This window comes from Lithobates pipiens, unplaced genomic scaffold (assembly GCF_037356315.1).
Source record: "Lithobates pipiens isolate NorthernLeopardFrog02 unplaced genomic scaffold, aLitPip1_a1.2 Scaffold_22, whole genome shotgun sequence".
Classification (NCBI taxonomy): Eukaryota; Metazoa; Chordata; class Amphibia; order Anura; family Ranidae; genus Lithobates; species Lithobates pipiens.
In genome coordinates, this window is record NW_027507784.1 from 97,764,775 (window position 1) to 97,789,851 (window position 25,077).

Here is a 25,077-nt window from a genome sequence, read left to right on the forward strand (position 1 = left end):
GTGCCTCCATGTTATATCAGTGTGGATCTATCAGTGCCTCCATGTTATATCAGTGTGGCTCTATCAGTGCCTCCATGTTATATCAGTGTGGATCTATCAATGTTCCCATGTTATATCAGTGTGGATCTATCAAGGCCCCCATGTTATATCAGTGTGGATCTATCAGTGTTCCCATGTTATATCAGTGTGGCTCTATCAGTGCCTCCATGTTATATCAGTATGGATCTATCAGTGTCCCCATGTGCTGTCAGTGTGGAGCTGTCAGTGTATCACGTGACTCCCCCCCTCCTTCTGCTGTCAGTGCCGGGGGCTGAGAAGTGACAGGAGGCGGCTCAGTTCTCGCGAGATCCGGCGGAGCGCCGTGTATGGAAGATAACAAAAGTAAAGCGGAGCGGTGAGGAGCTCGGAGGAGTCATCATGGCGGCTGAATCTCCGCCGCCTCTGTGCCGGGATAGGGAGGTGACGGCGGCCCGGCTGAAGGGAGAGCTGAGCCGGGGGGAACGGAGCCGGGATCAGCTGAACGAGTTGCTGGACTGGGTGCTGAGCGCGGAGCGGCCGGCCGGGGAGGCCCTGGACTGGTGCCGCTCGCTGCTGGCCGGAGGGGACAAGTTCGAGGACTTCTGTCAGGCGGTCCGTTCCTATGACAACGCCACCCTGTGCGGCCTGGTGTGGACCGCCAACTTCGTGGCCTACCGCTGCCGGACGTGCGGCATCTCCCCGTGTATGTCCTTGTGTGCCGAGTGCTTCAACCAGGGCGAGCATGCCGGACACGACTTCAACATGTTCCGGAGCCAGGCCGGGGGGGCGTGTGACTGCGGGGACAGCAACGTCATGAGGGAGAGCGGGTGAGTCGGGACACCCGGAATGTGCACCCCACTATAGTTTACCGCACCCGGAATGTGTACCCCACTAATGTACACCGCCCCCTGAATGTGCACCCCACTACTGTACACCCCAATACAGTGCACTCCAATGCAGTACATCTCACTTGGAATGTACACCCCACTACAGTGCACCAGATTGTGTACACCCCAATACAGTGTACACCCCAATATAGTAGCCCCCACTACTATCCACCCAACTCAAGTACACCCCACTACTGTCCACCGCACCCAGAATGTACACCCCAATACAGTGCACCCTGCTTCTATCCACCTCACTGAGTACGCCCCACAGTACACTACACCCAGAATATACACCCCACTACTGTCCACTGCACCCAGAATATACGCCCCACTATTATCCACCCCATTACTGTCCACCGCACCCAGAATGTACGCCCCACTACTATCCACCCCACTACTGTCCACCGCACCCAGAATGTACGCCCCACTACTATCCACCCCACTACTGTCCACCGCACCCAGAATATACGCCCCACTATTATCCACCCCATTACTGTCCACCGCACCCAGAATGTACGCCCCACTACTATCCACCCCACTACTGTCCACCGCACCCAGAATGTACGCCCCACTACTATCCACCCCACTACTGTCCACCGCACCCAGAATGTACGCCCCACTACTATCCACCCCACTACTGTCCACCGCACCCAGAATGTACGCCCCACTACTATCCACCCCACTACTGTCCACCGCACCCAGAATGTACGCCCCACTACTATCCACCCCACTACTGTCCACCGCACCCAGAATGTACGCCCCACTACTGTCCACCCCACTACTGTCCACCGCACCCAGAATGTGCACCCCACTACTGTACACCCCAATACAGTGCACTCCAATGCAGTACATCTCACTTGGAATGTACACCCCACTACAGTGCACCAGATTGTGTACACCCCAATACAGTGTACACCCCAATATAGTAGCCCCCACTACTATCCACCCAACTCAAGTACACCCCACTACTGTCCACCGCACCCAGAATGTACACCCCAATACAGTGCACCCTGCTTCTATCCACCTCACTGAGTACACCCCACAGTACACTACACCCAGAATATACACCCCACTACTGTCCACTGCACCCAGAATATACGCCCCACTACTATCCACCCCACTACTGTGCACCGCACCCAGAATATACGCCCCACTACTATCCACCCCACTACTGTGCACCGCACCCAGAATGTACGCCCCACTACTATCCACCCCACTACTGTCCACCGCACCCAGAATGTACGCCCCACTACTATCCACCCCACTACTGTTCACCGCACCCAGAATGTACGCCCCACTACTGTCCACCGCACCTAGAATGTACACCCCACTACTATCCACCCCACTACTGTCCACCGCACCCGGAATGTACACCCCAATACAGTGCACCCTGCTTCTATCCACCTCACTGAGTACGCCCCACAGTACGCTACACCCAGAATATACACCCCACTACTGTCCACTGCACCCAGAATGTACACCCCACTACTATCCACCCTGCTACTGTCCACTGCACCCGGAATGTACGCCCCACTACTATCCACCCCACTACTGTCCACTGCACCCAGAATGTACACCCCACTACTATCCACCCCACTACTGTCCACTGCACCCGGAATGTACGCCCCACTACTGTCCACTGCACCCGGAATGTATGCCCCACTACTATCCACCCCGCTACTGTCCACTGCACCCGGAATGTACGCCCCACTACTGTCCACTGCACCCGGAATGTACGCCCCACTACTGTCCACTGCACCCGGAATGTACGCCCCACTACTGTCCACTGCACCCGGAATGTACGCCCCACTACTGTCCACTGCACCCGGAATGTACGCCCCACTACTGTCCACTGCACCCTGAATGTACGCCCCACTACTGTCCACTGCACCCGGAATGTATGCCCCACTACTATCCACCCCACTACTGTACACTGCACCCAGAATGTACACTCCAATACAGTACAAGCCTCTACTGTACACCCCACTATTATCCACACATTGTAGTGCACCTCATTGTGTGCAATACAATACACCCCACTACAATACACCATACCGTACCCCAATGCTCCCCACTTCAAACCTGGAATATACAGCCCACTGTATAATCCTCACACCACACCCCACTGTGTGTACTTTTCACAACACCTGGGATACACTGCAATGTACACCTAAATACACATCCCACACCGTAGCCAACTGTGTACACCCCACGCCACACCCATCATACACCCCATGCAATGACCCCAACTCTGTACACCAGCACACCCCATACAACACAACACACTCAGCTCTGTACACTCCATCCTCATTGACCCCACACAATATCCCACTGTATACACCCTTCACAACACCCAGCATACACCCCGGAACTGTGTATTAATTGACACCCTGTGTGCTGTGCGTGGGAAGGGGAGCGACACCCTGTGTGCTGTGCGTGCGGAGGGGAGCGACACCCTGTGTGCCTTTTTATTAGCTGTCATTTTTGGGGAAAAAGATTTTTCTGTAACCCATCATGGAGATTTCTCTTTACTTCCTGTCCATGTGACACCTACACACAAATCTGGTTGTGTTTTCTCAGGTCTCTTGCACATAGTACTAATGTTTTGAACATCAGCATTTCAGGACGCCATTTGAGATGTTTATGTTGGAAGTATTTGAGTGTATGGGCTCCAGAATACAGACCGGCAATGCAGATCTCTCTTGCTTAGGTGCCTGTGTATACAGACACAATGGGCTGCATTTTAGATCAGTAAAACAAAACGCTGTACGTCTGAAAACTGAGCACGAGGCCTAACCAGGAAGGCACACAGAGCAAAAAAACCCATCAGATGTTTTCTCAGCTAAAACCTGTTTTTTTTTGCCCGTGTTCCGTCAGATTAGGCGACCCGTCAGAATTGGTAACGAAAGTAACATTTCGTCGCCGCCATTTTGCTACACCCGGCACTCCTCCACAGTAACGATACCCTGAGAAGAGGGCAAGTTGACATCTTGTTACACCCACCGGAGTTTTGCATTTCACGGTTTTTAACAGGAAACTGAGCTTATATGGTGAAAAGTACTATTTAGAAATCCATCGGACTGTTTACATGTTGAATTATAAAAGCAGCGATGTTCTGTCACAATAGCAAACCTGTAAGGTCAGCAAGTTTTCTGCTGCTTTTAAAATTCAACATCTAAACAGTCTGTCAGATTTTTAAATACTCTATTTGACCTTTTATAAGCTCTGTTTACTGTTAAAAAGAACAATGAAATGTAAAACCTCGGTGGGTGTAACAAGATGTCTGCTTGCCCCTTCTGTATCGTTACAGTGGAAGAGTGCGGGTAAAGCTGCATGATTTTCTTGCTTAGAATAAAAAGATCATGATTCTGGCCATGTAAAATCTTTCACATTATGCAAAAAAAAAAAAAAAATGGGTTAACTTTACGGATTAGTTTTTATTAATTTAAAGTAATTTTTTCCCCCAAAAAAATTGCATTTGAAAGACCACTGCGCAAGCACAGCGTGACATAAAATATTGCTACAACCACTATTTTATTCTCTAGGGTGTCTACTAAAATATGTGTGTATGTGTATATATATATATATATATATATATATATATATATATATATATATATATATATATATATATATATATATATATATATATATATATATATATATATATATATAATATGTGTATGTTTGGGGGTTCTAAGTAATTTTCTAGTTAAAAAAAAAAATGATTTTAACTTAAAACCAACAAATGTCAGAAAAAGGTTAAGTGCCCGTTCACACAGGGGCGACACGACTTGCAGCGCGACTCACAGACGCGACCTGCACATGACTTCAGCGGCGACTTGCAAAATGACTTCTGTATAGAAGTCAATGCAAGTCGCCTGAAGTCGCCCCAAAAATAGTACAGGAACCTTTTTTCTAAGTCGGAGCGACTTGAGTCACTCCTATTAGAACGGTTCCATAGTACAGAATGGAGCGCGACTTGTCAGGCGGCTAAGTCGCCTCACAAGTCGCGGTAGTGTGAACGGGCACTTAGTGTTTAAGTGGTTAAATTTTATTGACAAATTGTTACAATGTTTAGACTTAGTTACACTGCTAAAGAAAGTTGTGATTCTTGGCAGGCTGCCCAGTTTTTTTTTCTTCTTTTCTTTTGACAGCTGTGGCTTCAGAAGAGCAGAGAGAATTCTTTGAAACAATTGCAAAACACTTTTATCAAGAATAAATTGCGATAACAATTCTTGAGGATTAATTGCTCAGCTCTAAGTGTCAGTTGTAGCAAGATGGTGGCTGGCGACGGAATGTCACTTCCATTACCAATTCTGATGGGTCGCCATATCTGACAGAACACTCCTGTGTGTGGCGTGTACATGGCGTGTAGGTTTATGGCGGATGCGCCGAGTGGCGTGTAGGTTTAGGGCGTTATGTGCCCAGAGTCAAATACTGGGAATGTAAGAATTCTGCATGCTGGGCATTCATCTCTGGGCACACACTGCCATAATTGTCGGTACCACTCGGTGCACTGTCCATCCCCAGCAGCCTTCAGCCTCTACTAGAGTTTTACAGGTTTGCTGGCTGTGGGCTAGACGGAGTGCCTGCACCTGAATGCTGGGATCTGGGAGCTTTACACCCAGTGTGTATGAGGCCTTGTATACACCCAGTCCTACAAATCTGAAACATTGATTACGATACGGGAGGATCACATAATGAGTCTTTCTCGAAGACCTTGAGTTGACAGAATATTGTTCCTTTATGCCGACGTGTGAAGCAGGATCTGGGCTTGCCAGTGTCTGGTGTACATGTGACCGCCCTAGTACAGGAATAGAAGAGGTGGGTGTGAAGACAGGACAGCACAGTGTGTTTGTATACCAATGTAATCTTATGTTATGTTGCCTGTGGCTCACATGGGTGTTGCAGTCGGGTCCAAGAATTTTGTCAATAAATGGTATTGAAGTTATGTAAACTAAAATGTGAGGGACAAAGTGACCTTTGTTATGAAAACACAATTCGCACATAAACGCCACAAAACATAACCTCAAATTCCATTTCTGATAATGAAAAGCACAGATTGATTTTTGTACTGAGTAGATGTAAACACTGAGCCCCGGTTCATACTCTAGTGATTTGTCATGTGACTTGAGAGTTCAAAGTCGCATGACAAGTCACGCCCCATGAATGGCAATGGAACTGTTCTAATCAGTGTGGCTCAAGTCACTCTGACTTGGAAAAAGGTTCCTGCACTACTTTTGGTACAACTTCTTCAATACGGCTGGCCTGCACTGACTTCTGTAAAAGAAGTCGGGCAGGAATGTCGGATTCAAAGTCATGGTGGTGTGAATCCAGGCTAACTGGATGATATTTAGTATTCTCAGGCTCTGTGTATTGTAACTAGCTGGCAGGTTTGTCTTTTTTTTTCTTTTCTTTTTTTTTCGAAAATGTTGTTTACTGTCTTGCTTTCCTATTTTGTTAGAGCTGCTGATCTCCTCCCGGCTCTTTGCGGCCATTACCTCTTTGGATACAAGTGCTTTAGTGGCATTGCTCCCAATTGACTTCCGAGTGGTGGACCGATGCTTGCTCAATGACTATTGACAGGGCCACTAATGGTCCCCAATGGCAACCGACAGACTGTAAGAATTGTAACCACATAACAGGAAGTGCCTGAGCAAGGCAGGATCACCAGTTATAAATATTTTAAAGCTGAACTCCAGCTATTCTTAAAGTGGTGTTCCACCCAGTTCTGTGTTTATTAAAAGTCAGCAGTTAAACTTTTTGTAGCTGCTGACTTTTAATAAACACACACTCCGCTGTCCCACGGTCCAACGATACAGGCGCCCGAAGCCTTTCCTCTCCCCCCACGGAGCCAGCATTATTACTGTGGGCACCGGATGGTGGCTTCACAACCAGGTGCGCACTGCGAATGCACGCGCATCAGAACATTGCAGGGAGGGAGGGGCTGCCTAGGAGGTGAGGAGCAATCACCTAGGTGGCCTGAGCAGGAGTGGGAGCTGGTTACCTGTCAGGACCAGGTACCCGCTCCCCCCTAAAAATGACATGCCAAATGTGGCATTTCAAGGGGGTAAGAATTACTTAAAGCCGAAGTTCCATTTTTGGCTGGAACACCGCTTGAAATATTTACCTTACAGTGGCCCCTCCCATGCTGCTAAGAAACGTTACACTGGCCATACGTGGATCGAAATTCGGCTGGTTCAGCGGAAATGGCTAATCTTCAATCCATGTACGGGCGCTGTGGTTGTACAGAAGTCGGTATACTGATTGGTGTCTATACAGCCAACCTGTCAGGTTTTCTCTGTTCGATCAGCACAGCAGGCTATAGCCGGCAGCGCTGATCAGTGTGTTCTGATGGGGGGAAAGTCTCCCAAATGCCAGAATATAATTAATCGGCAGGATGATTCCCCAATCAAACTCAAATTTGTAGATGGGGTAAATCTGATCAGATTTTTTTTTTTTCAACCTACTGAACAAATTTAATTTTTTTAATAAAAATGGACTCCTGTATGGTCTTCCTTTCTTGTTTAGTCTAGGGGTGATGAATGAGGTGAAATTCTTACCTTATTCCTTTCCTGCAGGCTTCTTCCCTGATGTCAGACTGATCCTCCAAAATTTCTCCACAGAAAACATTCATTATTTATCACCATTTTTAGGGCGGTCAGTTTAAGAATGCACAAAATAACAATGAAGGAATGTCTACATTGGACAGTAAGTTAAAAGTATAGTATACCATATATCCATGTGGCAATGTTCTTCCCTGAGCTCAGAAATATATATATATATTTATATTGTAACGTTTCACTAGAAGGAGATTATTCTGTGAATGAAAGCGCACTGAGCCCCCGTTCACACCGGTGCGACTTGTCAAGCGAATTGGAACTGTCAAATCGCACTTTATTGCCGGCATTGGAACCATTCATGTGGCTGCGGCTTATGTCAAATCATAAGGCTAGATCCACACCTAAGTGGCTCTTGGCAGTGTTTGCACAGGCACGGCAGTCTATTCATTTGAATTGGTTGCTGTGCCTGCGTTTCATGCACCTTTTTTTAAAATGCTAGATATACCACTAGATTTAAGTGCTAAATATCACAAGGCATAAGTATTTAACACTTTTCTTAAGCCTTTTTTTTTAATTGAATTGACTACTTTTGTGATACTGCAGGAGTTACTTTAAGTAAAAACTTTGTGGTGAATTGACCCCACAAAGAGCTGCCTACATTCTATGTCACTCCCCCTTTCCAGACAAAAATAAGGATTTACCGCCCGCCCGCAAAGTGAAATTTTAAGGGGAACTGGAGTTTTGCTTTAGAATTGAACTATAGGCAGTATTAAATGGCTGGGGTGTGAGCAGAAGAATTAGTAGAAGAAGCCGGTCAGTTCATGTGCTGATATGAAGAGAACTGATTGGAAGAGAAAGCAGATTGACAGAGTTTCACTGTCCAGTCGCAGGCTGAGGACAACCTGGTCTCAGAGGAAGCGAGTTGAAAGATGCTGGACATCAGACTGAGGGAATGTATAGTGGCAGAAAAATGTACGAAATGCTAGTGCTCTGTGTCCATTAACAGAATATGGGGTTCACTTGTCTGATCCCTTTGTGTGCAAATGACTGCCGGGGTGCAGTAACATTACATGCTCACCTCTTGGCATATGGAAGTCTAGGGGGTGTGCTTGGGTTACCTCGGTGGGCCCAGAAATCCAAATGTATACATGTAAGCTAATGTGTCTATATGAAATGGGTGTCACGCTGTGCGTGGTCTGTGTATGGAGCTTTGAGTATACGTGTTTAACAAGATATTAATCTCAGATATATTTAAAAGGATCACCCTTTCATCTGAGTGATTCAGTTGTGGAGTTGCATAATTGTGGGCGAAGAGTTGCAGGGCTGGTAATCTTTTAACATCTCTCTTGAAAACAAATGTGACACAAAATAAAGCAATCTACTGCTTAAAGTGGAGCTTCAGTCATTTTTTTCATCTTTCTATCTATTAAATCTTAAATCTTTTGTCCTTGTTGTTTTAACTTTGGATATTAAAACATTTTTTTTCTACCAGTAATTACCTTTTATACAGCCCACTTCCTGTTTATTTCTGGTAAAAAGGCCTAGGCTTATGACCTCATGCACAGCTCTCTCTCACTCTTGTGAGTTTGCCAGGCAGGGAATGGGATGAGTCGTAAGAGGGCCAATGAGAGCTGCAGAGCTGGAGGTGTGCTCTGTGTAAATCCAGGAAGTGAACAGGCAGCAGCTTCAGCTGTCCACAGTTAAAATGGATGCAGCCAGACTCGGTGGAGGGAGATTTCTGCGGAATATTTGGCAAGTACAGAATCACAGTGTATATATAAAATATGCAAACTGGTTGGAGGGAAGCTTCAGAATGGCAAAGATGTTTTTATTACAAATTATGTGAGAAGACTGCAGTTCCTCTTTAAGTTACTGAAAATTACAAAACATTACCCACATTAATCTAACTATCTAACATTTACCAAAAAATTATATGTGTGTTTAAAAGTTACAATGCTGGCAAATGCCAAGGAAGGAATTGCAATAATGTATTCCTAAGTAAGCTCTAGAGCTGTGTGTCCCCCCCCCCCATTATTATTATTATTTATTATTTTATTTTTTAGACTCTGGATAAGTACAATGTACATAGGATACATTGTATTACCTTAATAGTATGCTAGACAGAATGAAAGGAGAAGTTTGGGTCACTGAGGCTCCATTCATTCTTGGTGTTTTGGGATCTCTGGCAGAATCGCAAAACGCATGCTTGGGTGCCATTTATTTGACACCTAAAACGCGGTGTGGTTTTGCCATGATTACTGCCAGATAAATTGCACAGCAATTGTGGCAAACTGCAACGTGCAGAGCTTTTTCGACCAAAAAGGAGGAAGAGCTTCTTTGGGCGACAAGCATCTCACTTTATGGTTTGCCGCGATAATTGCAACAAAACTGTACCGTGTTTAGGTTCCATTGAAAATGAATGGTGCCCAAACGTGTTTTGTGATTTCAGTGCTGTTTGAGATCGCGGGCAGAATCGCAGCCATTTCTACCAGAGATCCCAAAACGCTCAATGTGAATGGAGCCCAAGAAAACAAACGTGCGTCCTCTCCTCAATGCTGCAACCTCAGTCCCCTGCTGACTCTAATGCCCTGTACACATGGTCGGACATTCCGACCACAAAATCTGTCTGATTTTTTTTTTCCGATGGATTTTGGCCGACACTTGTGTTGCATACACACAGTTGGAAAATGTTGTCGGAAAATCCGATAGTTCGGAACGAGGTGACGTAGAACATCGCTTTCGTCTCGTAATTTATTCTGAGCATGCGTGGCAATTTGTCTGTCGGAATTCACTACACACGATCGGAAAAAGTCTGGTCGGATTTTGTTGTTGGAAAATTTTAGATCCAGCTCTCAAACGTTTTCCGTTTTGGAATTTCCGACACATGAAAATTCCAACACGTGATCGGATTTTCTGACAACATAATCCGATCGCACCTTTTTCCGTCGGAATTTCCGACTGTGTGTACAGGGCATAAGACCGAGAACTGAGCAATCGCATGACTGCTGATCACTCAGTTCTCGGTCTTTCCAGAGCTGAGATTAATGACTGTCAGTGACCCTTCTGCTCTCACTGGAGTTCTAGGCTGGGGGTATGTTGTTTTGTTTTTAAATGGCAAGTCTTAAAGTCTCAAGTTTGGTGCCCACTGTAACATACAAAATGCACAAGGCTACGTGAGATGTTATACCTCGATAATGAGTGTCCGGGTGTATTTCCCGATCTTCTAATCTCGCAGCACACTTGTCGGCTCATTTTGGAAACTGACAAAATAAAGTCAGTAATGTACGTCCAACATTATACGACATGGCTGTTTTCCAGATTTTATCCAGAGATTCCAGGGAAGTATTATTGATAGACCTGTATATTTCCTGTTTTGTTGGCATGTACCCAGCATGACCCAGCAATACGCAAGTGTTGATCTGTCGCAGTAACTTTACCCATTTAACAGCCATATGATTTGCTGAGCATTCAGCATAAAACAAATCTGCCCTCTTATTGTACGCCTGTTCTTGTAAATGGTGACAATTTTGAAGTCTTTGCCAAGCTTTGCACAAGTCAGGTCTGACTGGTGTATAGAACAACAGCCTGTACCGGCTGCACCTTCTCGCCAGCAACATTAGGAGGATAGGCATCTATTAATAACACGGTCCTACAAATAGTCCCCAGAGATCAGCACGGTGATCTAACACTTGTTGATTCATGGAGTTTACAGCAACCATGCATGAGGTCATGTGCGGACAAGCCAGAGATGGTTTACTCTGTGGTTTCTTGTTCAGTTTATTCCATGTTTGAGCCAGTCGCATATGGGCATTAAGCCAATAAACCTATCACATTTTCTTTTTAATATTCAGTATGTGAAATGCATGTGTGACATGTTTAATAAACCCCATGCATGGAAGCCAGCAGTTTATCTGCACCAGACTAAAAGCAAGTGTATAGAAGAGATGTGAAAAGAACAGCCCCACCTATGGAGATGAACATGCTCAACGGATGTCATTTGTGTACTTCACTAAAGAAAAAAAACTGTTCCAGGTTAACTGAATACATTGCATGTATTTTATTAAACTTTATTAATAATCCTTTCTTGCTGTTCTTTTGTCAGAATTCAGATAAGGCAGCTCAATGCACCTGTTGAAGACTTTTACAATAAGGGGGTTGTAGGAGGCTGTGCTTTTACTATTATTATTTGAGGATGGATTTCACTGCTGGTATTCTGAACTAATGCCAGCCATGGATGCCACGGGTTGCAGGAAAGAAAATTGTTGATGGGGGAATCCCTCACAGAGCTATTTTGTTCCCCAGGCGGTGGGCACAGGTATTCTTGCTAGTGGTCAATCGATCAACTTGAAATTCGTTCAGCCTTGCCCATACATGATTCAAATCTCGGCTGGTCCCTGCTGAAGCAGCTGAGATTCAGTCTATTGCCAGCTTCGTAGTCCCAGTACACTAAACCTAAAGACTGTGCTGGGGATTCTTTATTACATGCACTAGGGTTCTGAAAGTGGAAGTGAGCCATTAACATGGGTAGGATTTGGGAATTCTGGGAAATTCTGACTGCAAGCTGGATAATGTTGTTACTGTAGTGAAAGATCTGTGTCCCTATGGTACTTTGATGTTCATTAGGGCCCATTCACAATGTGGTGTCCTGTAACAAATGCATCTTTGTACACTAAAGTGCCTTGCGTTAGGTGACCTATTTCTTTTTAAAGGACAGTCTGTGCATTTCAGTGCTCTAAAAATAGGTCCCACGCTATTTTTTTTAATGAACATTTGTATCTGTGCATTGTATTGCCATTGACCAATGAATGTCAATTTTTAAAGACGAGATTATAGCACCTCGAAAGTAATGAAAAATGTATATAAAAATAATTTTTAATAACAATCAAAAAGTTAGGCCCCTTTCACACGGACAATCCATTCAGGTCCGCCTGTCAGTTTTTCAAGCGGACCTGAACGGATGCTCCATAGAGGTCTATGGAGCTTCGGATGTCAGCGGTGACAAGTCCGCTGACATCCGACCTGCTCCGATCCAAAAAAGTGTGACGGAGGAAAAAGCTATTTTTCCATCCGTCATCGGATCGGGTGACGGACACTGCGGTCCGTCGTCACCCGATCTCCCATAGGGGAGAGCAGCGCTGTGACAGGTCCGTCCGTGCGCAGTGTGCAGAGACGGACCTGTCATCTTCCTGCTCAGTGGAGCAGCGGATATCCACGGGGCGGATCAGCACTGATCCGCCCCATGTGAAAGGACCCTTATACAGAGCATATAAACAATCAAAGAATTAAAAACAAATCCACCACAACCGGTCTCCTGATTTATATTTATTGTAAAACCATTTTGTTAACATGATGTATATTTTGTGTGTTTCCATCCTACCATATTCATCTATTTTATAGATTCCCCCTCCTGAAGAAGCGGTTTTTGCCCGCGAAACTGGTAGAGCAATTCTGTCACGCCACCTCTCAACATAAACCCGATAGTTTGTTTGGTTGTGGTGGATATGTTTTAAATTCTTTGATTGTTTGTGCTCTGTATTACTTTTTGATTGTTATTAAAAATTATTTTTATATACATTTTTCATTACTTTCGATTGACATTTATTATTAAGTACTGAGATAGTCCACAAACCTCCTATAAATCTTGTAGGTTTGGATATACCAGGTACAGCCTCAGCAACTGTGTGAGTGGTCCTATAACCTCTTGTCTTTAAAAATTATTGATCAGGATGATGGTACTTGTATGTTTTTTTTTTAATTTTTATTTTTTTTTAACTTTTATGTTTATCTGAGGCCTGAAATTCACTCTATTGCAATGAATGGCAATTCATGGATTTACTAAAGGAGCAAGAGATGTTTACTTTGTAGAGTGAACTTTTATTTTTCATGGTAATTTTATCTTAAGCTTTTTAAATATATTAAAAATTCACTTTGCAAAGAATATTCAATCACTGCAAGTAAAGTAAAGTTAAAAAAAAATAAAAATAATAATAATTTGCTTTTACATGATTGGATGATGGAAGTCGCATAGATTCAACTCATTCACTAAGCTACGGAAACATTCCTTTAGAAAGCGAATTTTCATTTGCTAAGTCAACAGCCTGTACCTCTTTAGTAATTCAACACCAAAGTGTGTTGTCGGTGTTCTGGCATATAGAGTCCAGGCATTGGATACTCTCCGCCCCTCACGGCGCAGCGCTTGCGCAGTACGGAGCAGAAGGAGCTTCGGAAAATCTCCGAAGATGAACAGCGCCTGCGCCGCGCGTCGAAGTGGTAGCCCCACCATCCAAGTGGACATAGGGCTTCGCTCGCCACGCTTCGGGCACAGCCTCGCTGCACTCGGCTCTTTTTATTCCAACTCTGTCCACTTGGATGGTGGGGCTAGAACCTGGATTCACGGCGCAGGCGCCATTCATCTAAGGCTGTTTTCGGAATCTGTGTGTGCTGCGCAGTATACAGCGGACACTATCCGTTGGGGGGCACAATATGATAGGACATTGGCTCTTTTTAGTAAATAAAGTGCCTTTAGAGAAAAAAAATGCTGTGAAATTTGTAAATAAACCTGAAACATTTAAAACAAGTAGGTGAACCGTATTTAACCACTTGAGATCCGCGCTATAGCCAAATGACGGCTACAGCGCGGATCTCCTTTTCCGGGACGACGTCAATAGACGTAGTCCCGTGTACGAGCGGCCTGCGCGCCCCCTGAGGGGCGCGCGCTCTGTGATCGGCGAGTCCATGAGACTCACCTGATCACCGATCCGTTCAAGGGGTCGATCCGGACCCCTTATCACGTGATCAGCTGTCAGCCAATGACAGCTGATCATGTGATATAACGGAGCCGGTAATCGGCTAGTATTCCTCCTCGCGCTGAGAGCGCGAGGAGAAAAAAAAAAGCCGATCACCGGCGGCCGTGATCAAGACATCAGTCCCGATCACGGCCAGCAATGCAAGTGCCCACCTGCCTCCTGCCAGTGCCCACCTGCCCCCTGCAGTGCCACCCTAATTAAAAGTGCCCCCCATCAGTGTCACCCAGCAGTGCCCACAGTGCCACCCAGCAGTGCCACCCACAGTGCCACCCAGCAGTGCCACCCACAGTGCCCACAATCTGCCTCAAAGGTGCTGCACCCCAGTGCCGCCCATCAGTGCCCAGCAGTGCCACCTATCAGAGCCACCTATCAGTGCCACCTATCAGTGCCCATCAGTCCATCTATCAGTGGTACCTATCAGTGCCCATCCGTGCCACCCATCCGTGCCACCCATCCGTGCCATCTTATATGTGCCCATCTTTGTCCATCAGTGCCGCCTTATCTGTGCCCATCGGTGCCGCCTTATCTGTGCCTATTAATGCTGCCTTAACTATGCCCATCAGTGCCCACCAATGCAGCCCATCAGTGCCCACCAATGCAGCCCATCAGTGCCCACCAATGCAGCCCATCAGTGCCCACCAATGCAGCCCATCAGTGCCCACCAATGCAGCCCATCAGTGCCGCCTAATCAGCGCACTTCAATGAAGGAGAAAAATTACCCGTTTGCAAAATTTTATAACAAACTATTAAAACAGGATTTTTTTATTTATTTTTTTGCATCTTTTTTTGTTTGTTTAGCAAAAAATAAAACTCCGAGCTGTAATTAAATACCACCAAAAGAAAGCTCTATTTGTGGGAAAAAAATGATAAAAATTTCATTTGGGTACAGTGTTGTATGCCCGCGCAATTGTCATTCAAAGTGCATCAGCGCTGAAAGCTGAAAATTGGTCTGGGACTGAGGGGGGTTTAAGTGCCCAGTAAGCAAGTGGTTAATATAGGAGCCAATTGGCAATTCTTCAGTAGACACCAGGTGCTGGCCTGTTTTTTAGGGATCGACTGATATTGTTTGTTTCGGTGCTGATACAATACCGATATTTCGGCCACCTCTCCTACCGATAGACAATGTTTTTTGCTGATTCGTCTGTACATTTTTTTTTTTTTTTAATCAGTTATTGCTGTCACAATGAATGTAAACATCCCTTGTGACAGTAATAGGCAGTGTGACAGGTACTCTTTATGGCGAGATTGAGGGTCTATAACCCCTCCTCTGCTCTTCAAAATATTCAAAACGTCAAGATTGCCATTTTTGAATACTTTTTTTTTTTTTTTTAAACTGGCACCTTTTATGATGCCAGTAAGGCCTCATGCACACGAGACGCAGTTAAACGCGCGTTCAGATGCAGTTGGACAGTTTTTTCAACTGCACCTGAACTCATTCAATGTTATCCTATGTGTCCATGCACACAGTCTCGTTTTTTTCCGTTTATATGCAGTTGCGTTTAATCTCGTTTTTCCAGAAGCAAAAAAATGCGTTCAGAAACAAAAATTTCTGCGTTTCAGACGCAAAACGCGGCTAAACGCGGCACCCGCGTTTAGCCGTGTTTGCGTTTATATGCGTTTTTAAAGGTGACCTTTTTTTTACATTAAAAATCTCAAAAATGATTGCAAATGATGAAAAACCATTAGAAAAATATTTTAAACAATTGCAATTGCAAGTGGACAATCCACAACTTGTGGCAAGTGACGTGGCAAGTGGACAATCCACAACTTGTGGCAAGTGACATGGCAGGTGGCAAGTGATGTGGCAAGTGGACAATCCACAACTTGTGGCAAGTGACGTGGCAAGTGACGTGGAAAGTGGACAATCCACAACTTGTGGCAAGTGACCTGGCAGGTGACGCGGCAAGTGACTTGGCAGGTGACGTGGCAAGTGGAAAATCAACAACTTGTGGCAGGTGACTGGCATGTGACGTGGCAAGTGGACAATCCATAACTTATGGCAAGTGACGTGGCAAGTGGACAATCCACTTGTGGCAGGGGACGTGGCAAGTGACGTGGCAAGTGGACAATCCACTTGTGGCAGGTGATGTGGCGAGTGGAAAATCCACAACTTGTGTCAGGTGACGTGGCAAGTGGACAATCCACTACTTGTGGCAGGTGATGGGGCAAGTGATGTGGCAAGTGGACAATCCACTTGTGGCAGGGGATGTGGCAAGTGACGTGGCGAGTGGACAATCCACAACTTGTGTCAGGTGACGTGGCAAGTGGACAATCCACAACTTGTGGCAGGTGATGTGGCAAGTGGACAATCCACTTGTGGCAGGTGACGTGGCAGGGGACGTGGCAAGGGACGTGGCAAGTGGACAATCCACAACTTGTGGCAGGTGATGTGGCTGGTGACGTGGCAAGTGGACAATCCACATCTTGTGGCAGGTGACGTGGAAAGTGGTGTGGCAAGTAGACAATCCACAACTTGTGGCAGGTGATGTGGCTGGTGACGTGGTAAGTGGGCAATCCACAACTTGTGGCAGATGGCATGGCAGGTGACGTGGAAAGTGGACAATCCACATCTTGTGGCAAGTGACGTGGCAGGTGATGTGGCAAGTGACGTGGTAAGTGGACAATCCACAACTTGTGGCAGGTGACGTGGCAGGTGATGTGGCAAGTGATGTGGCAAGTGATGTGGCAGGTGATGTGACAAGTGGACAATCCACATCTTGTGGCAAGTGACGTGGCAGCTGACGTGGCAAGTGACGTGGCAGGTGACGTGGCAAGTGACATGGCAAGTGGACAATCCACATCTCGTGGCAAGTGGACAATCCACAACTTGTGGCAGGTGATGTGGCAAGTGACGTGGCAAGTGAACAATCCAAAACTTGTGGCAGGTGACGTGGCAAGTGACGTGGCAGGTGACGTGGCAAGTAATGTGGCAAGTGGACAATCCACAGCTTGTGGCAAGTGACGTGGCAAGTGGACAATCCACAACTTGTGGCAGGTGACGTGGCAAGTGACGTGGCAGGTGAAGTGGCAAGTCACGTGGCAAGTGGACAATCCACAACTTGTGGCTGGTGACGTGGCAAGTGGACAATCCACAGCTTGTGGCAGGTGGCATGGCAGATGACGTGGAAAGTGGACAATCCACATCTCGTGGCAAGTGACGTGGCAGCTGACGTGGCAAGTGACGTGGCAAGTGGACAATCCACAACTTGTGGCAGGTGACGTGGCAAGTGACGTGGCAGGTGACGTGGCAAGTGATGTGGCAAGTGGACAATCCACAGCTTGTGGCAAGTGACGTGGCAAGTGGACAATCCACAACTTGTGGCAGGTGACGTGGCAGGTGACGTGGCAAGTGAACAATCCACAACTTGTGGCAGGTGACGTGGCAAGTGACGTGGCAGGTGAAGTGGCAAGTAGACAATCCACAACTTGTGGCAGGTGATGTGGCAAGTGACGTGGCAGGTGATGTGGCAAGTCACGTGGCAAGTGGACAATCCACAACTTGTGGCAGGTGATGTGGCTGGTGACGTGGCAAGTGGACAATGCACAGCTTGTGGCAGGTGGCATGGCAGATGACGTGGAAAGTGGACAATCCACATCTCGTGGCAAGTGACGTGGCAAGTGGACAATCCAAAACTTGTGGCAGGTGACGTGGCAAGTGACGTGGCAGGTGACGTGGCAAGTGATGTGGCAAGTGGACAATCCACAGCTTGTGGCAAGTGACGTGGCAAGTGGACAATCCACAACTTGTGGCAGGTGACGTGGCAAGTGACGTGGCAGGTGACGTGGCAAGTGGACAATCCACAGCTTGTGGCAAGTGACGTGGCAAGTGGACAATCCACAACTTGTGGCAAGTGAACAATCCACAACTTGTGGCAGGTGACGTGGCAGGTGATGTGGCAAGTGACGCGGCAAGTAGACAATCCACAACTTGTGGCAGGTGATGTGGCTGGTGACGTGGCAAGTGGACAATCCACAGCTTGTGGCAGGTGGCATGGCAGATGACGTGGAAAGTGGACAATCCACATCTCGTGGCAAGTGACGTGGCAAGTGGACAATCCACAATTTGTGGCAGGTGACGTGGCAGGTGATGTGGCAAGTGGACAATCCCCAACTTGTGGCAAGTGACGTGGCAAGTGGACAATCCACAACTTGTGGCAGGTGCCGTGGCAAGTGACACGGCAAATGCAAGTGTACAACTGCTCTCTATGCTGCTGCTGCTCACTCTGATCAAAATAGCAGAAATAGTTAAAAAAAATGCTTTGAGAGCTTGGGGAGGGTCTACATGATGTTATCTTTATAAACGCGTTTAAACGCAAAGGCGTCTAAACGCGGCATGCAAACGCGGCAAAACGCACGTTTCTAAACGCGCGTTTCAGCTTTTTTTTTAACAGAGGTTTCATCTGCGTCTCGTGTGCATGAGGCCTTATCCAGGAAAATGATGCCATGATATTGCTTTCGAATTACTAGATCTTTGGCCAGCCAGCGGATGTGCCGGCTGGTTGCTCGAGCCTCCCGGTGGGTGAGCTTCTTTTACATTGGTGACCTGAACAAAATCAAGGCAAAATCACGTGACTTTGAAATGCTCAGGTGTGAATGCAGCCTAAATAACAGCACCGGGGTGCCCCTTGAAGCAATATTGGTAATATCAGTCAGTTTTTTGACCGATTTAACAATACTTCTAAAAAAGTGAGTATCGGCCGCACCGGTAATTGGTCTCTCCCTACTATTTTTTTTTTTGAATGTATGTGTAGGCATTAACAAACATGAATAATGCCACCTTAGCAATAAATGACAAGACCATAGGAAAAAAAAAGTAAACAGAATCGGGAGTAAACCATGCTTATGAAAGAGATGGAGGAATTTATTTCTGGATGGTCAGCCATCCATCCAGATCCAGGGGTGTCAAACTGGCGACCCTCTAGCTGTTGCGGACCTAGAAGTCCCATGATGCCTCTGCCTGTGGGAGTCCTGCTTGTAACTGTCAGCCTTGCAATGCCTCATGGAACTTGTAGTTCTGCAACATCGGGAGGGCCGCCAGTTTGACACCTGTGAGAGTATTGACCTTTTTTATGATGGAAGTCAGTCCACTCTTAAATTTCTATCCATCCAGGCTGTCTGGTGATTTTGAATTCAGGCTGCAGGACTTTTGGTATTTTTTTGGACTGATGTGAAGCCTAGTTTACTCAGGCATTTGGTCTCAGCCCTATTATTAGAACTTGCATAATGTCCCTTATCTTTTCAAGCATTGACATGTACGGCAAGCCCTTTACGGGCCTTTTTTTTTATTTTTTTTATTGCATTTCAGCAACTAGTAAGCCATAATTTAGTTTACATATGCTATGAACCATATAAAATTGCCACAATACCACACTTTTGAAACATCCAAAATGCTTCTATAACACTTTCTAATCGCCTGTGTGGCAGGTGTGAAATGTTTGGAAGTGTTCCCTTTGACTTTGCAGGTGCCAGAAAGGGTACACATATATGTCAATACTGTGACAAAGTTTTTTGCAGCTTCCAAATAAAAGCACAGTGATACAAACCAATGCTTTCTGAACACCTACGATTAATGCTGACCAGGCACACGTTCGCTCAACTTCTGGCGAGGGGGATTGCTACACACTGATAGAAATGTGTCCAGTCCCTGCTGACCTGTACAAATTTAGATCAGTGTATCTATTGGTCAGCTTTAGTCATCTAGCCTTTAGCTATTGCCTCAGTACTCCAAAGGATGAGACCTTACAGCGATTCTGAACTACCTAGTTGCATTAAAATAACAAACCTGCCTTTGCAACCACTTTAAAGTGATTTGTAACGGTTGTAGTTTATTTTATTTATTTTTTATAGAGTAGTAAGACTTTTTTTTTTTTTTTTTTTTATATAATTCATACTTGCCTAGGTGGATGCAGCATCAGAGTGATGCTGCATCTGTCCCCTGCTGTCTCTGCACTGAGAACGGAGCCACAGAACATCACCGATGGCTTGGTTTTCACAGATCCCTGAGAGGAGAGCTGCTGACTGTCAGTCAGCGTCTCTCCTCTCTGCTTCTTCATGCTCATTAGTGTGCTCAGCTGTGGAGAGGCGGGGAGTGCCGTCTCAGTGGCTCGCTGAGACTGCCATCAATCATGGCAGCTGGCAAATCCAGAAGTTGGATGACGTGCTGCCTAGACCGATGGCAATAACGTCAGCGGAGAGCAGACTTCAGATCACTCTCCGCCGAAAATGGGTCATAGGAGTGCAAAACGAATGTGACCCAGAGAAGTCCAGCCTAAAAAGCTCAGGCTGGACTTCTCCTGTAAATAGCTAACATGTTACACTTACCTGCTTTGTGTAATGGTTTTGCACATAGCAGCCCAGAGCTTCTTTTTCTGCTGTGTGAGCCAATGAGGAGAGACACCTGGGAGAGCCATTGCTTTCTTGCACATCGCTTGATCAAGATTGGGGGGGGGGTTTGTACCCAGAAAGGTTTTTTACCTTAATGCATATGCACTAAGGTAAAAAAAACTGCCTTTAGAACCACTTTAACTGAACAAGCTGAAGTTGGAATCTGACTAGTAACTATGCACAGCTGCTCCAGTTTTAGAAACAATGTTTGACTATACTGTTCATGAAGTCAAGCAAAATGTAATTATCTAGTATATAACTGAATATTATGTGCAGTGTAATGCAACTGATTTCTATAGTGCACTTCAGCAAAGAGCTTGTGTTGTCATAGCAATGGCGAGGAACAGAAAAAAGCCATACTAGAGTACCTTTTCAGTCATCGCTAATGGCACATTTTAGGAAAAAATTGCCAGTAACAGACTTCTGAGTGCCAATGACGCCACATACCAGTAAGTAGAAAACAGAGGAGCACAATAGGCTTGCAATACAGTTGACCAGCATCTCAGCCTATTTGCTTCCCCACAGTGTAATGTTGCTAGGCAGATTTACCTTACTACTTCATTTATTCTGCATAATATTACATACTGGTTCAAATAAAGGTCTTAACCGGGGCTGCAGAATGGATTACAAAAATCCAGTTATGTGTTAAATCTATTTTACATTTAGCTGGCCAAAATGACCAATTTCCACTGCTAAGTGATTTGGCTGCTGTGTGCACTGCATCGTACTCTAGTAGCATCCGCTACATACAATGTGGTGACACAGAGATTCGCAGCAGTACGGGTGATTTCCTGTCTTCTGCCGAAGCAATATCAGGTCAGCCTAAATAATTCTCATCCATTCAGTGTCAGCCTTGTATTGTTTATCAATGAATGCAGAGCTTCCCCTCATTGGCTAAGATGGAGATTGTGATGTCATCTGCCTCTCCACCTCGGCCAATCAGTGAAAGCCATGTATTGTATTTAGTGCTACAAATACAAGGCTTCTCCTAAATCAGGGCTCGACAAGCGCCAGGTCGCCAATGCGACCAGAAATCGCAACCTGGCGTCTAAGCTGCCATCAGCCCACTCACTATTGATGCCCCAGACATGCAGCAGCATTAACACTGACTGCCGTCGTCCTCCCTCCTCCACACTCAGCGGCGCCGCGCTAAGTCTGTGAAACTGACAAGCAATGGAGGGAGGAGGATCTGTCAGATTTCAGCTTGATGCCGTGGTGGGCGGGACCCGGCAGCTGTCAAACACCAGCCAATGGAATCTGGGCGGGCCGCTACGTGTATGTGGCCCGCCCCTTTTCTTAAGCAGCCCAATCGTTGGCCGGTGTTTGATAGCTGCTGAGTCCCGCTCACCCCGACATCAAGCTCAAATCTGACATATCCACCTCTCTGTTACTTGTCAGTTTCACACCCCGGCTGGGTACCGCCCATTCCGACATTAAGCTAAATTCTGACAGCTCGTCTGTTACATTTCAGTAACAGAGTGCTCCGTGTGAAACCTGCCAGTGCCAACCAGTACCACTGCCAACCAGTGCCACCTGCCAACACCAACCAGTGCCACCACCAATCAGTGCCATCTGCCAGTGACAACTAGTGCCACCGCCAACCAGGGCCACCTGCCATCACCAATCTGGGCCACCTGCCACTTCCAAACCAGTGCCACCGCCAGTGTCACCTGCCAGTTCCAAACCAGTGTCACCTGCCAGTTCCAAACCAGTGTCACCTGCCGGTGCCATCTGGCAGTTCCACGTGCCTGCCAGTGGCAACCAGTGCCACCTGCCAGTGCCAGCCAGTTCCATCTGTTGCCAGCCTTACTCTTTCTGGTCAGCCCATAACCCTTATGTAACAGCGTTTCAATGGAGTTATTGACTGGGTGCTCCAATCTGAGTTAGGGATAGGGGGTGAAAATTAGTGGCCTTACCCCGGGAGCTGACAATCCATACCACTCAAAAAAACAAAACAAAAAAAAAACTGGCTCCTAAATTCAAAGCAAATTTGTCAACCTCTGTCCTAAATGACTAAGAAGCATTTCAGCCAACTTGATTTTGTTTTGGCAGCAGACAGGAAGTCTCTCACACTGCTGCGAAACACCGTGCCGCCATACTTTATGTAACTGATGCTATTACAGTATCAGTATCACTTAGTGACCAGCTTCACCCAAACAAACTATTGAAACTTTGAAAGTGACCTGAAACCTGAAGTAAAGTTGTAATGCTGCTTTCTGAATCTCGTTTGTTATTGGTAAACCTCTGCACAGCAGCATGGAGGGGCAACACACTGAGCCAATCATAACACTGTTCCTTTACGGCACCCTCACCCTTATACATGGAGTGTGCCTGCAGTAGAGGAAGATCAGGGATGACTTTGTCAGATGACTGTTGCTCTACTATTGTCCAGCCAAAGGTTTGGTAGGTCCTTCGCCAGGCTATATGGCCTAACTGCATTGTAGTCTGCATGAAGGGCCAGGCTTGGCTGTGCTGTCTGGCAGGGGTGCTTGGATCACATTCAGAACTAATCCTACACTTTTTTTTATTTTTTTATTTTTTTTAGGTCAATTGTTGCTGTTTTGAAACAAAACTGCATTCATAAACCTGAGAAGTTACATTTTTTGTTGTTGAACTTTTTAGTTTTAAGTATATTCATCCAATTTTCTAACCCTTGGGTCAAATCGATGTTCATTTTTCAAACTTTTGAAGGGGAAGGATGGAAATTCTTTCTTACATAAACACATTTGTAATGGTGAATTTGATTTTCGTTCAGGAAATTTCATTCATTCCAAAATCCAATGTTAAAAGCAAACAAAATTTTGAAATACTTTCAAATGACATTCATCAAGTCATGGAATGTATTTAGAATATTTGTTTGAATGTTAGTACGAATATTCATATAAACATTTGTTTTAAAGTTGTACTTTGTAAAACCCAATAAGCATATTGAACAAGAAACATATTTGTTTTGCAAATCTACTTGTGAATAGCCAGCATTAATCCATTTTAGCACTGCAGTCCTCAACTCTTCAGCCAATGGGGGCTGTATGGAGCACATACCTTCTCATGCTTCCTCAAGAGATCACGCTGTGTCTGGAGCAGCAGGCTTCTTTTTTTCTCCAGCTAACAGCAGACCTCCGTTAAGTCTGAGGTGGTTTTCCTCTTCACCAGACACCCCCCATCTGGGCTGTACTCTCCCCCTCTTCACGAGGAAGAGCGTTGGGAGAGAACAGAAAAATAGGAAAAACAGCACGCCGCTCTACTCGGCAGCTTCCAGATTCTCTCCTCGCCATTTTAACCCCTCACAGAACAATCCTGTAGGATCAGAGGCCCGCGCTCACGCGGTAAAACTTTTTTTTTAAAAGAGGGGCCAAAGGCGATGGAGGGGGGCGGGGCTTAGCGCAGCATTGGCATCCTCCAACGTCCAGTGCAGGAATGTGTTTTTTAAATGCACCATTATTGCTGCTGCAAGCTGACGGAGGGACACAAGAGCAAAGAGGGGCATGAAAGTGGTTTGGTGACACAGGCATTCCCTTTGACACTCACGGCTTATGCTCGGGCTGGTACATGTTCATATTATTTTTTGGTTGAAAAATTGGTCAGCCGAAGCGCCATGCAAAAAGCTCTTGGCTAGTTTTCCATTTCACGGTGAAAGGTTGTTTGGGGACAATCTGAATAAATACATCCAAAGAATTTCTAATGGAAAAAGTTCCCTTTAAGAAGTTTTAAGCATTTTTCTTTTAAACAAGCTTCTTCTCCAGTGCCAGGAGCATCCGCCTCCAGGCCATCATGACGGCCTCCACAGTCAAGTTCAAGAGGTAAAACTCAGGGTCAAAAGAGGCCCTGGGGGAGGAAACTCACAAAACAAAATACAAAAACCTCCTTATAAAGGGGCACCCCCGCTCGCTTGAGTGGGGAGAAGACTTCTGCGGTTCTCAAGGGTCTGGCAGGAACCGTGTCGAGACAAATGGGTGGCTTCTTCAATATCTCTAGGGTACAGACAAGTTACGGGAGTTTCAGTTTCCTCGTTTTCTCAGATAAAACGTTCCCAGAGATCCAGAAAAAAAAAAGTCTCTGTTTCTGGCTTTGGACCATCTCTTGTCTCAAAAGGTGCTATTGGTGGTCCTCATGGAAGAGCGAGGGTTCGGGTTTTATTCAAACCTATTCACAGTACCAAAACCAAACGGGGATGTCAGACCCATTTTAGATCTAAAAGATCTAGAGGGATTTTTGAATATCTGCTCTTTTTGCATGGAGTCAATCCGATCAGTGGTCTCCATTCTACAAGTTGGAGAACTGCTAGCATCAATCGACATTAAGGATGCTTACCTCCATGTACCTATTTTTCCCGCTCACCGGAAATATCTATGCTTCGAAGATAGATAGAAAATCTTAATTTTCAGTTTGTAGCTCTGCCTTTCCGTCTAGCTACTG

At 45.8% G+C, this 25,077-nt stretch overlaps 1 protein-coding gene across 4 annotated transcripts in view; it reads left to right on the plus strand.

The window, feature by feature from the left end:
* Positions 1–330: 330 nt before the first annotated feature.
* Positions 331–25,077, plus strand: part of UBR3 (ubiquitin protein ligase E3 component n-recognin 3) — a 301,116-nt gene continuing 276,369 nt past the window's right edge. For all 4 annotated transcript variants that reach the window (XM_077447962.1, XM_077447963.1, XM_077447964.1 and 1 more), the window contains exon 1: positions 331–845. In XM_077447962.1, coding sequence (XP_077304088.1) covers positions 418–845 — 428 coding nt within the window. In that variant the 5' untranslated portion in view covers positions 331–417. The remainder of the gene's footprint in view (positions 846–25,077) is intronic.